The 13,125-nt window shown below is 39.0% G+C and overlaps 1 protein-coding gene across 5 annotated transcripts in view; it reads right to left on the reverse strand.

Annotated features, from left to right (window-relative positions):
- F5 (coagulation factor V) overlaps positions 1-13,125 on the reverse strand; it is a 69,129-nt gene that overhangs the window by 8,216 nt on the left and 47,788 nt on the right. For all 5 annotated transcript variants that reach the window (XM_004865230.4, XM_087206901.1, XM_087206900.1 and 2 more), the window contains 8 exons: positions 10,691-10,865; positions 9,811-10,047; positions 8,490-8,697; positions 5,784-5,963; positions 4,362-4,478; positions 3,189-3,260; positions 1,943-2,046; positions 1,135-1,290 (listed from right to left, as the gene is read on the reverse strand). In XM_004865230.4, coding sequence (XP_004865287.1) covers positions 1,135-1,290; positions 1,943-2,046; positions 3,189-3,260; positions 4,362-4,478; positions 5,784-5,963; positions 8,490-8,697; positions 9,811-10,047; positions 10,691-10,865 — 1,249 coding nt within the window. The remainder of the gene's footprint in view (positions 1-1,134; positions 1,291-1,942; positions 2,047-3,188; positions 3,261-4,361; positions 4,479-5,783; positions 5,964-8,489; positions 8,698-9,810; positions 10,048-10,690; positions 10,866-13,125) is intronic.

Raw genomic sequence — 13,125 nt, forward strand, 5'->3', positions numbered from 1 at the left:
GCAGTATCACTATAGACCCTGCAGATGTAGAAAGGAGAATAAGATGCACTGTGGAGGAAATGGACAATTTATTAAAAAAAAACAACCACAAAGTATCACAGCTTACCCAATATGAAATAGATAATTTGAATACCCCCGTAAGTATTAACAAAATTGAATTTGTAATTTTAAATCCCCTTCCCCCCCAAAGAGAGAAATCTCCAGGCCCAGATAGTTTTCCTAATAATTTCTGCCAAATGTTTAAATAATTAACACCAACTGTAGAAATCTCTCCTAGAATATAGAAGGGCACAGTTAACAATTTCGTTTATGAGATTAGTATTGCCATGAGATCAAAAGCAGAAATAGGCAGTACAAAAAAATAGTAAGAAAACTACACAGTGATATTCCTCATTAATGTAGATGCAAAAATCTTTAGGCTGCAGATTCTACTGCTATCTGTGCTCTCTTTCCTAATACTGATTAGTAAGAACCAAAATTGAGAATTTTCATGATTTGATCTAAGGTATATTACAAATAATTTATTATTAGAATTACCTAAATCATAATATAGAAAAGTACTGAAATACTGAAGGATTTATATAAGATACACATTGAAACAGACTCAAGGTTACTGGTCCAGCGATTGCATTAAGGGTTCTTTTTGTGGGAGAGTGGAGCTTTGAGAGGATGAGATGAATAAGGGTTCCTGGCTGAGTCCATGAAAGACCCGGCAGGGGAACATCATCCCTCAGGCATGGCCCCAGATAAATCTGAGAATTAGAGTGCCTCAGAGTATCACTGCCATAAGTACTGCTATTTCCTTCAGGTACATTGAAATTAAAAACAAAATGAAATGTAATAGTAAAGTCAAAACTCTTGGCGAATTTCTAGCATAAGCTTGAGATATAAAACCAGATATTTGATTCTGTACATACTCTGCCAATCTAGTGTTTTTAAAAAAAATAATAAAGTGATACTTTCCAGGCTCTGTGGAGTTTTGAAGTTTCAGTAGTCCTGGTTATCCCTTTAATTTGTAATACGTGGACTGCCATCACCTTAGCACTTTCCTCCACACACGCCTTAGAAAGCTCTTCACATGGCCTAGACAGACTAGGGTGAGTCCTGAAGTTAGAGGGAAGCATATACACAGACCATAATGTTCTTCGTGCTGTTTCCTTTGAAGATCTGCCAGCTGGTGCGGTCAGAGCTATAAGCCACATGGAACTCAGTGGTATAGCAAGACTTGAGGTAATGTTTGGCACCCTGGGTCTGGATCCCTGTGACAATGACTTCTTTTTGCATGTCCACCTGCAACAGAGGTCAGCTGTCAGCAGAGATGTCCTTCTATATGAGTCACATCTTGCCTTAACTCGCAGTACATTCAGCTCTCTTAAGAATGAAAGAACCAACACCTAAAGTTTTCTTTTATTTGTGTTTTAATCAGATTTTTTTATGAGTACATGTTTGCAGTACATAATGTTTACATTCCTTATGTGGAGCTGGTACATGCACATAACACATCTTAATTCCTTTTTTCATTCTCTGTTCCTCCACCCACTCGCCTCCTTCCATCTATTGATCCTCTTACCATTTGATAAAGAGCTATCTCCCTACTTCCTTTTATCTCTTATTTTAGTAAACTGATAAAATGGCTAGCTGCAACCCATACTTGAGTACAGCTTGAACTTGAATCCCAGTTCAACCACTATTTACCACTGTGCTACTTAGATAAATTAGTTAACATCTCTCTGCCTTGGATTTTTTAATCCATAAAATGGAATATTACTTAGATCCATGCTCACAGGGTTGATTTTGAGGATGTAAAGTTCTGAGAATGGTATCCAGTGACTAGTGGTTTCTATTCCCCTAATCACATCACAAGAAAAACATGAAATTATTAAATCACTGTCATGTCTATTATTACAATCACCATAAATATTATCAGGCTAAGTAGACATACCTGGATCCAAGGTTTAGAGGAAGTTTCTAATGCACTTTTTGCTACACTCCAAGCATTATATGATCCACCATTGTTTAATCTTGCTAATTTGGGCTCCCAATAACCTAAACTCAAAGGAAGAAAAAAAATCTTCTTAAGAAAAGATTTTTTTCTCAGTACTAGGGATTGAACCAAGGGCCTATGCACTGAGCTACATCCCCAGCTCCTTTTTAAATTTTTACTTTTTAAGATGTCTTGTTAAGTCGTTATGTTGCCTAGGATGTACTTGCACTTGTGATCCTTCTGCCTTGGCCTCTCACAGTGCTGGATTTAAAAAAAGACAATCAGCAATTTCTCAATTGAGTTTAGTCCAGCAGAAAACCAGATCCTTGAAGGACCTGTGTTATAATTAGGAGACCAGGTGGTTAGCATGAGCCTTGACTACCAAACCAGTTCTTGATGATGAAATCTCGGCCTCAGGTCTGTCTGTGTTTGGTTAGCTGTCCACACACTCTGTCCTGCACAAAGGTCCCATTTGCCTTTTCCCGGTTATGTTGACATAGCTGCTGACTGTGTCTACCTAACAGGAAGATAGCAGAAGGGTTACGGGAGCCTCATTATCTTCTTGATGATGGCCTCTTGATCTTGGAAAGGATTTGAGGCAGAGGGAGGAAACCTATTTAGCAGGAGCTCCTGACATATAGTGGGTGATCAGGGCCGGGGATTTAGCTCAGTGGTTCCAGCGCCTCCCTTGCAAGAGCAAGGTCCCGAGTTTGATCCCCGGTACAAAAAAAAAAAAAAGAATGATTATCACAGGTGAAAGGTCATATTAGTGGGGACTACAGCTCTTACATCATAAGACCCTGTGAACCTGGCTGCAATATTATATGTGGTCAGAAAAGATCAATGAAGAATTTTGGAAATGGGCACATAGTCATAAGTGAAAGCTGTCTACTCCTGCCCAATCCCTGCAGAGACTGAACTGCCTATGTAGAGATTCTTGGTTTTTTCTGGTTGTGGGGACTTCTTAGGTACAGTATACGCTGTAGGGTGACAAAAATGTACTAATAGGCTTTTCACTCCTGCCATAGGGATGCCTTTCTCTACTGCATAATACCCCAAATAGAAGTATTTTCTTACGTTTTGGTCGAGGAAAGCCTGGAGAGGAGAAATGACCTATAGCCAGGGTTGTCATGTGTGGTTTTGTACGCTGTATACTACACAACAGTAGAAGTTGACACTCACAGGCTATGATGCGACTACTTACGAAGATACTCAGAAGCCTTGATCTGTGAATCAGATATAATTCCAGTGCTCAGTCCCATTGGCATCTTACAATCTATGAAAAACCAAAAACATGAATAATTTTTGCTTACAAAATACATAAAACAAAGTAAAACTCCAAGGCTAGATATGATGCCTCTCATTCATTACATATTTTCCTTCACTTTGTGTGACACGGGCTTAACTATGTCTGATTATAATAAATACTCTAGTAAAACTGGTGCTTTAATGGAAATTGGGACACCGTAAAGGAAAACATCTGAAATCTTGAAATGCAACTGGTTTTAAATCTGATTTCCATCTTCTTGAATCTTAAAGTAAGCAGTTTTACAACATTAAGTACTTGTACCTCATGAGACTATGGTCTCAAAAGTTAACTGGTTAATTCCAAGGCTATTTACCTCTCTTGATTAAGGAAAGGAATACCAGCCACTGTGATACTTGACTGTCAGAACAGTATTTGATACTCAATAGGTGCTTAGTAAAGATTTGATGGATAGATGGATGGACAGAGGGAAACTGTGTTTTTGAATATTAAAATGCCCAAGTTCAGCAACTACCTCAGTCATTGTTGAATTCTTGTTCCCTTTTCCCTCCTCTACTTTAGAAACATGGAGAATTTCTTATATGCACTTTCCCATGGAGCACAAATTATGAGGAAAAGTGCTTTCCATTGGTTCCCCAACTATGATGTAAATCATTTCTTTTAAGTGTTTTAGTTCAGGGGTCCCCAACCTGGCTGCTCAGCAGGAGGTAAGCAGCCAGTGAGGGAGGAAAGCTTCATCTGTATTTACCTAATCCCCACTGCTAGCTTTACCACCTAAGTTCTCCCTTCTGTGAGATCAGCGATGGCATTAGATTCTCATAGGAACGTGAACCCTATGTGAACTGTGTATGTGGGGGAATCTAGATTGTGTGCTTCTTGGGATCATTCACACATCAAAAACTGTCTTCATGAAACCAGTCCTTGGTGCCACTGTTCTAGAAGACTGATTTTTTTTGGTAGTCAAACTATGGTCCAGAATAAAAACAACTATAGCTAAAAATTATGCCTTTATCACATCCGAGTTATTGAACACTTGCAATTTAAAAGTTGGCAAATTTCAGTTACAGGCACTTTCTTTCTAATAAATATTGTACACCTCTTGGGTGATACCTTTGTCTATGATGAGAAATGGTGTTTGCATCCCTGCTCTCTGGTTTTCTCCAACTTCTGTATCTAGGAGCCACCAACCAGGTTTTGATGCCTTCATTTCAAGAGTTTTAAATGAACCTAGAATAGAAAGATAAGGACAAAATATAAACTCAAAGATTAACAGGCCCATCTGAACTTCTGTACCTATATCTGAGGCAGATTAGTGTCATGACTTCCACACCCAAAGTCCTATAAGGGACTACCCTTCATTAGTTCTTCAGACAGCTGTAGAGAGAGACTGCTTGTTAAAATGTAGAATCCAGGAGCTGGGCCTGGTGGCACATACCTGTCATTCTAGCACTCTGAGAGGCTGAGGCAGGAAGAGTGGAAGTTCACGCCAAGTCTGGGCAACTGGGCAACTTAGCAACTTAGCAAGACTGTTTCAATAAAAAAATTTTTAAAATCATAAAAGAACTAGGGATGTTGCTCAGTGCAAAGGCCCTGAGTTCAGTCCCCAGTACTGGAAGAAACAAAAGAGCAGAATCGTTTTAATTCTATCTAAGATCCACCTTATTAAAGTCTCTGAGAGCAAAATATCTGCTTTTAGCATCTGCATTTTAACCAACTTCCTAGGTTTTTACTATGGAGTTTGTGAATCAGTGGCTCTAGATCTCATTCCTCTACTCGTACACCTACTTAAAAAACATACACCTGTAAACAACTTATGGGCACATCTGATGATTGCAGTTTGTTTAAATCTACATTTACTACTATTTTGCACATGAAAATCTGAATACTTTTGTTATTCTTTAGCTTTAACAATTTTTTTAAAAGTTCTCTTTTCTTAGGCCAGGGATTTAGCTCAGTTGTTCTGCCGCCTGCCTTGCAAGCGCAAGGACCCGAGTTTGATCCCTGGTACCAAAAGAAAAAAAGGTTGCCTTTTTTTTTTTTTAATTTCCCTTTTCTTAAAACAGCCTCAGATGTCATTTCAAGATGATTATTCCTGGAGTTAATTACCCACGAAAAAGTCAGGGTGATACAGCCAGGAATAGATTTCAAGAATCCAAAAACCTTAGTAAGTTTCTATTCTCCATCCCAATAGGAAAAACTGCAGCTGCCCACACTCTCCAAAATTTATTCTCTTATTTGCTTGTGACCGGATCTGCACACAGGGGCTTGGGAGACACAGTACCTCTGCAGAACCAAGTTGGGCCACACATTTAGCCATATGGTGCCGCCACACAGTTCATTGCTAAGTTGACATTTTTGTGCTTTGCATGCAGTTTTTTTTTGCCCAGAGTCTATGCCTGAATCCTGTGTTCTGACTCCTTAGGCAGTAGATACACAAGAGAGAATGGGTGGTGGGGGCAGGGTGTTCAGATGCTAAGGTTGCCTTGTCTTGCTATTTCTTAGCAGGGACCTCTTCCATCCCCAGATCTTTACCAGGTAAAAGGGGCCAGACACCCAACTGGTGCTGTTGAGAGCCGTTCTCCAGCAAGGTCTGGCCGTGAAAGTGAACCACATGAATGTCTCGGGAGCCGCCCATGTTCAGCAGGTGTAACCTCACCCACTCTTGCTCGTACATTCTCAGGCCAGGCAAGTTGTAGATCTTCCCGTTAATGGCTGAAAGGACAGAGCGTTGCAATCAACTGAAACCCTCTATATGCCAGGAGGAGGCTGATAAGGAGATATGGAGCAACTCACTCACCACCCATCTTCCTCATTATGTGGCCTTCCCAGGGACCACCCAGGCAGTGTGAGAGGCTAGAACAGGACCTCCAGCTCCTCATGTCATTCCCACCAGCCTACAGAGGTGTGGACGAGCTCCTCCTCCAACCAGGCTGTTGAGTCCCATTCTTTCCCCAGAGTTTACACCTGTCCTGACCTGTGCTTTGCCCATCTATCCATGCATCAATAGTGTAAATCTTCCTTTGCTACAAAAAGATGAAGACCGACATGGCATATAACGCAAACACCAGGATGAGAGGAAGGGCACATGTAGCATGTCACTCCAGGTCCTTCTGAATTCAGAGACAAATAATGGTGGACCAGATTAGGAAGCTGGAGTTTACCTTTGATGTACCCACTAGCCATAGTGACTCCTGTTTATTTTCTCAGATGGGTTCTCAGGCTGTGTCCACTCGGATATATGTGTTTGATTTTTTAAAACTTGCTACCTTAAAAATATAACACAAAATTGTACTGATGAAGGTTAGTGCTAGCAGACATCTAATTGAAGCAGAAAGGGAAGGTTTTTCTTAAAGGAACTGCAGTGGACTTTCAAGAACCAGGCAAGGGAGTTTTCTGGAGGGGCAGGAATTGAGATCAGTTGGGCACCCTCAAAATTATATCAGGTACAGGGATTCCTGTCTACAAACATGCATAGCTTTTACACCTATTTTGAGTTTCTATTTAAGAAATAGATCTCATAAGAATGGAAGGCATGTCAGGTGTTTATTAGGTCAGCATTGCTAAACTGTTGCACAAAGATATGGAAGGGAAGACTCTCAACACAAGTGCTCAGTAAACATTTGATAAGTTGACCTGAATGATAGAATTCATTCATTTATTCACTAGTTCACATATTCATTGAGCACATATAACAAAGGTCAGATATGAAGCTAGGGGCTGGGAATCAGGAGGTCTGCCTATCACATTACCTATCATATAACCTAATCATATCAAATTACAGAGACTTGAACTTCAGTACATTTAAGACTAAAGCTACAGGGGATACATTTCACTCTTTGAGGAAATCTATGTACAGGAGCTCAAGTGAGTAAAAGACCCAACCAAGAGAAAAGTCCATCTAATTCTGCAGCCTTCACTTTCCTACTAGGCTGAGAGGTTTTCTAAAGGCTGGGCCTCCTGCTTCAGAGACCAAGCACACTGGGCCAAGGGGTCTACTGAGGGAAGAAGGGGAAAGGGAAGAGGGGAAGAGAGAGAAAGGGAGTGGAGGGGTGTTCAGAACAGGACAGGAGAGAATGAAAAGGAGAGGAGAGAAGGGAAAGGATGAGGAGAAAGCTCTGCTTGCAGTCTGTTGGTTCACTGTCAATGGACTCCTTCAGATTTCTTCATGGACTCTTAGTATTTGAATTTAAAAACTGTGTTTTTATGATAACTAGAGTTCATCCTTAGTGGGAACAGGTCATAGATATTGATCATATTGTTTGTCTACCTCTAACTCAAAGGATGCTTAAAGGTGAGATCATTAAACTTCTAGAAGTAGAAGTAAGGTAAAAAATAAGATAAAGAAGGATGGCCTGAGCATGGACCAGTAGGAGGGGGAGACAGACCTACTAAGCCTTGATGAATGGCTGCAGGTGGCAGTGATTCACATGTTGTATATACTGTCTGCCAGGTTTTTCCTTCCTATTACACTGACCTGTTACCCAACACAGGTTCTCACTGATCAAAAAATCTCCGAATAATCACCTCCTCCATCAAACTTTGAAAAAAGGGTTAGTCTTTTCCCCCCCTAATCTCCACATCATTCTTTTTGTCATCCACCAAATCCTAAATTCTATCTTTCTCCAAAAGTGTTTGTAATTCATTTGTCCATTTACTGGCCAATTTCCGGAGTAGCTTGATAAACAGGTATTCTTTTTCCAGTGTGAGTGCCTAAATGGTCTTTTGTCCCTATTCTCCCAATACCTAGCCACCTTGGCTCCTATCTCCTTTTGTTCTCCTGTGTCACTTGGCATGAATGCCACTGATGGCTGCTGAGAGGTAGACCTGCTGGGATCATTCTTATTTTAGCAAAGACACAAGAGTGATCATTTCTTTTATATAAATACTGGCTTCTTTAAAGAGTAAGAAAGAGGTTCATTAGTTTCTTAAAGTGCAGAGCCAGGTTGATTCCTTTTCCTCCTGCTGCCCTCTGAGGTGCACTGGCCTTTGGTCATTGGTTTGCTTTGCTTTGTCTTGCAGTGACCTCTGTGTACCACTTTTTGTACTCTTTCTGTGCCCGTTGACCTGCAGTGTTGCCTGCCGGGTCACTCAGCCCTTGGAGATGTTAAGGCTCTAGGTTTAGTTGTAGCTTCTGGATCCTCAGAAGCATTAATGTTGGATCTGTGAAACTCTAGGCAGGAATCACCGGGAACCAGTGTGATTTAATTCAGAGATTAGATCAAAGTCAGAGAAAAATACCATGGAACTCATGGGAGTTTTTTACTTCTGAAGACTCAAGTTTCCAGGTTCTTTCCGACTTTCCATAGTACCAGCTCTTCTTCTCATCAAAGACCATAAAGAGCAAGACAAACTCTCTCATGTCCACAGGGATGTTGCTCTGCTTGTGAAGCGTTCCTTTTTGGCAGATCAGAAGGGGCCCTATCAAGCCCGAGTGGATGTCTTTTTCCTGGAAGACAGGAAGAGCAAATTGCCTGCATTTTCCTTTGCTCAGGATCTTCTTTGGTCTCCTGACAATTATATAGAAAAAGAAATATCTCCTTAAAGACTCTGCATTTAAAGATTATTAATGAATAGTTTAATAAACCTGTATATTTACTTACTTCTGTTGTATTCATATTTTTCCTCTGATTATGCTGTCCTTGATCTCAGTAATAATGAGAATAATAATATTGATAACAAAATGGATATTATTTGCTGAGCATCTATACTATATTAAATGCTTTGCCTTTAGTATTTCATTTAATTTGGAAACTATCCTATATAGTAAATATAAATTCATTTATTGAACAAATATTTATGAAGTGCCTACTATATGCTGTGTACTATTATCCCATTTTTACCTCTGGAAACTGAGGATGGGAGAGGTCAAGTAATTTTCCTAGGGTTGCACAGTGACAGGGTAGGAATTCAAATCTAAGTCTAGGGCCAGGGGATGTAGCCTCTGGGAGAGCACATCTGACTCATGCAGGAGGCCCTGGGCTTAATCCCCAGCACCAAAAACAGAACAACAACAAAAACCAAAAACAACAACAACAAAAAACCCCAAACCTACATATGTGCTCATACTACTATGGCTTAAATGAAGGACCCCTTTTGTAATTTACCAAAAACTTGGTTATATTTATCATGTCTAACATATTTGCTTTGAGGTATATATACATTGAGAAATGATAAATGAAAGATTCTTGAGTTTTTAGTTTTTTCATAAAGAGAAGAAGGAAGATAATAGTTGTTCAAGAAAATCACAAATACACATCTTTTTCTGCAAATACAGGATTCTAGCTTGGGGCCAACAAGCATTTCAGTAATCCTCCCTCCTCTGTCATTTGAAGGGAGTCCCTGGTTATGGTATGGTATGGTAACTATGCAACTTATGGTATGGTAATGGTATGCATACCAGGTTATGGTATAGTATGGTAACCGTATGGTAACTGTGCAGCTTCCACATCTCTCATGAATACAAGGCAGGCTTTTGACAAAAAATAACCCAACATTTCCACTGGGTGGGCTTGGGTTGTAAGGTTAGGGGAACAGAAGAACTTTCGATGGCAGTACCTACCGGATTCACAGCTGAGTAGTAGGCCCAAGCCCGACAGGCTGAGCCAGGGTTCTCTGGCCCTGACCGATCGGTGGCATGCCATACATACGTATAACTCCTGTTGGGCTGAACAGCATTATCATCCTTAAACCATTCAGGAGAATCATCTTCATAAGTCTTTCCTTCTGATGATTTCTCATAGGCCAGTCCATGGGCATGAAGAGAATATGGTCTAGATGCTAAATTTTTAAAACGAACCTAGAAAAAAGAATGATCCATAAATGTACTTAAGTTTAAACAAAAATCCAAACCAAGTTTTGGCACAGTGGTGTACACCTGCAGTTGGAGCTGCTGGAGAGACTGAGGCAGGAGGATAATAAACTTGAGGCCAGCTTGGGCAACTTACTGAGACATTGTCTCAAAATACAATAAAAAGAGCTTGAGATGTAAGAGACCCTGGGTTTAAACCCAACATGTAAATAAATAAATACAGAAACAAACATAAATAAATAAGGCATGGAGAGGTTGAAAAGGATGCGAAATGACCGGGATTGAGAAAAGCCATAGAGAATCTGCTTGTTTGGGGAGGACACCGAGGCACTTTTACTTCTTTATTAGTTCTCTTTAACTTCAGTGTCTTTTCTTTAAGAAAACTTCAGGAAATTACAATGTGACCTTTTCCAGTTTATATAGTTTTCAGCACTTACAAAATACAAGATCATTGTTTTTATCTTGAAGACTGCCAAATGGCTTAGCAAGCAGTCTCTGAAAAGAAATGTAATTATGTGTTAATTCTGGAAAATCAATCAGTTATACTTCTTCTGCTACCTTCACTTTTCTAACTTCTGATGCTTGTGGAAATTCCTCTAATGACCTTGGTAGCACTCAAAAGACAACTTACTTGTATGACATCATCCACTTCGGCTCTAATAATAGGACCGAGAATGCCAAGATGTTGTTCATACTCGCCCCGAGGGTCACGTTTAGTAAAAGTGCTGTCCAGGTACTTTCGGAAAATGACCTTCTTGTATGTGGTATCCTTTCGAATGTCATCGCCATCTTCACTGTCAGTTTCACTGTAATGATAAAAACAGGTTTTGTTTAAAAGAAGAAATGAAAGTCTGTTCAAGGAGTTTAGGAAATTGTCTCTGTTTCTATATACAGTATCTAATACAGAGAGCCTTTCCTAAATCCTTCAGGGACCAATTAATGAATATATAAATGAATGAAACCATAAGCCAGTAAATATTTTAACTCCCAACTCAAATATTTGCTAGACAAGTCTCACTATGATCCTTTAGACTAGGTCAAGTCTCTTGTATCACTCCTTGTATTTCTATAATATTATTATAGTATATGTAGCAAATTCCTGTAAGTGTTCCTGATTTTATTTATATATATATATATATATATGTATAAAATTACATGTGATCTACTTGTGAAATTATCTATTAATATCTGACTCTGCCACTAGGGTGTAGTGTAAGTCTCAAGAGGTCAGATATTGTGCCTAGTTTGCTCATTACACTTTTTGTAGTGCCCAGCATGTTATCTGGGATATGGTGGGCATTTAAGAAATTTTTGCCAAACATATAAATTAATGAATGAATATAATTGTATATTAACATAATTTTTAACATCAGAGGGAGACAAAGCCATTCAATGGGGCAGCACCAGAGCTTGGGGCTGCCAGGTGACAGTGGTCAGCTGAATTGGAAGGTTGTCTCTATGAAGGGCACTGGGTGTTTTATATCCTGAGAATGGCCACTATCTACATTTGCTTTTGCTAAACTACATTATTTCCAAGCTTTTTTTTTCAGGACTGGGGATTTTTATAGCAATAGAGCCTTCACACTGAGCTACATCCCAGTCTTTTTTATTTTTTTATTTTGAGACAAGGTTTTCTAAGTCACTAAGTTGCCCACACTGGCTCAAACTTGTGGTCCTCCTGCCTCAGTCTCCCAGAATGTTGGGACTACAGGTGTGTGCTACTTCACCCAGATTTCTCAAGCTTTTTGACATTAGTCTTGAGAAAGATGCTTTGGATATAACCCTAAAAATGAAGGTAACAAAAGCAAAAGTAGACAAATGGGATTGTATCAAACTAAAAAGATTATACACAACACGGGAAACAACAGAAAAAAGACAATCTATGGAATGAGAGAAAATATGTATAAACCATATACCTGATAAGGGGCCCATATAAAATATATAAAAACTCAAACAATTCAATAGCAAAAAACCAAGCAGCTTGATTTAAAAATGGATAAAGTACCTGAGGCTATTTCTCAAAGGAAGACATGCAAATTTCCAACAAGTATATGAAAAATGCAGATTATTAATAATCAAAGAAATGCAAATTAAAACCACAATGAAATATTACTTCATAACTGTTAGGATGGCTATTATATAAAAGACAAGAGATAAATGTTGTCAAGGATATAGAGAAAAGGGAACCCATGTACACTGTTGGTATGAATGTAAATTAGTTTTCAGCCATTATAGAAAACAGTATCATGGTTTCTCAACAGAATTAAAAATAAAACTTCTACATGTCCAGCAATGTCACTTCTGGGCATATATCCAAAGGAAATGAAATCAGCATGTCAAATATCTGTACTCCATGTTCATTGAAGCACTATTCACAACAGTGCTGAATCAACCTAAGTGTCTATCGGTGGATGAATGGATGAAGAAAATGTGGCACATATACACAATGAAATACTATCTGGCCTTTGAAAAGAAAGAAGTTGTCATTTTTTACACAATGGATGAACCTGGAGACCAGAATAAGCCAGACACAGTAAAACTAATATGACACAATCTCACTTATATGTGACATTTAAAAATATTGCATATGTTAAAGAACTTAACTTAGTTACTTCATAATTTATATATATATATTAAAACGTGTTCAACACTATACACAAAAGCAAAGAGTGACAGAAAACTATGGCACACATCTTAAAGAGCACTACGTAGCAATAAAATGAACTGACAATTGATATATACAAAAACTTGATGAATCTCTGGAGAATTATGTTGAGTGGGAAAATGCTGACCCCCAAAGGTTATAAGTTCCACAATTCCATGCATGTAATATTCTTGAAATGACAAAATGATAGAAATGGACCCAGAGTTGTAGTTGCCAGGGAATAGGAAGTATATGGTGGGAGGGAGGTAGATGAGGCTATAAGACAAGAGGGATTTTTGTAGTGAAGGAAAAGCTCTGTATCTTGATGCACTGGTTGTGATATAATAAAGTTTTAGAAGCTGTTACTACTTGGAAAATCTGGATAGAGGATACAAGGAATCTCACTGTATTATTCTTCACAA

Source organism: Heterocephalus glaber, unplaced genomic scaffold, assembly GCF_053883595.1.
Source record: "Heterocephalus glaber isolate CG9 unplaced genomic scaffold, H.glaber_assembly_v1.0 deba00000738, whole genome shotgun sequence".
Classification (NCBI taxonomy): domain Eukaryota; kingdom Metazoa; phylum Chordata; class Mammalia; order Rodentia; family Bathyergidae; genus Heterocephalus; species Heterocephalus glaber.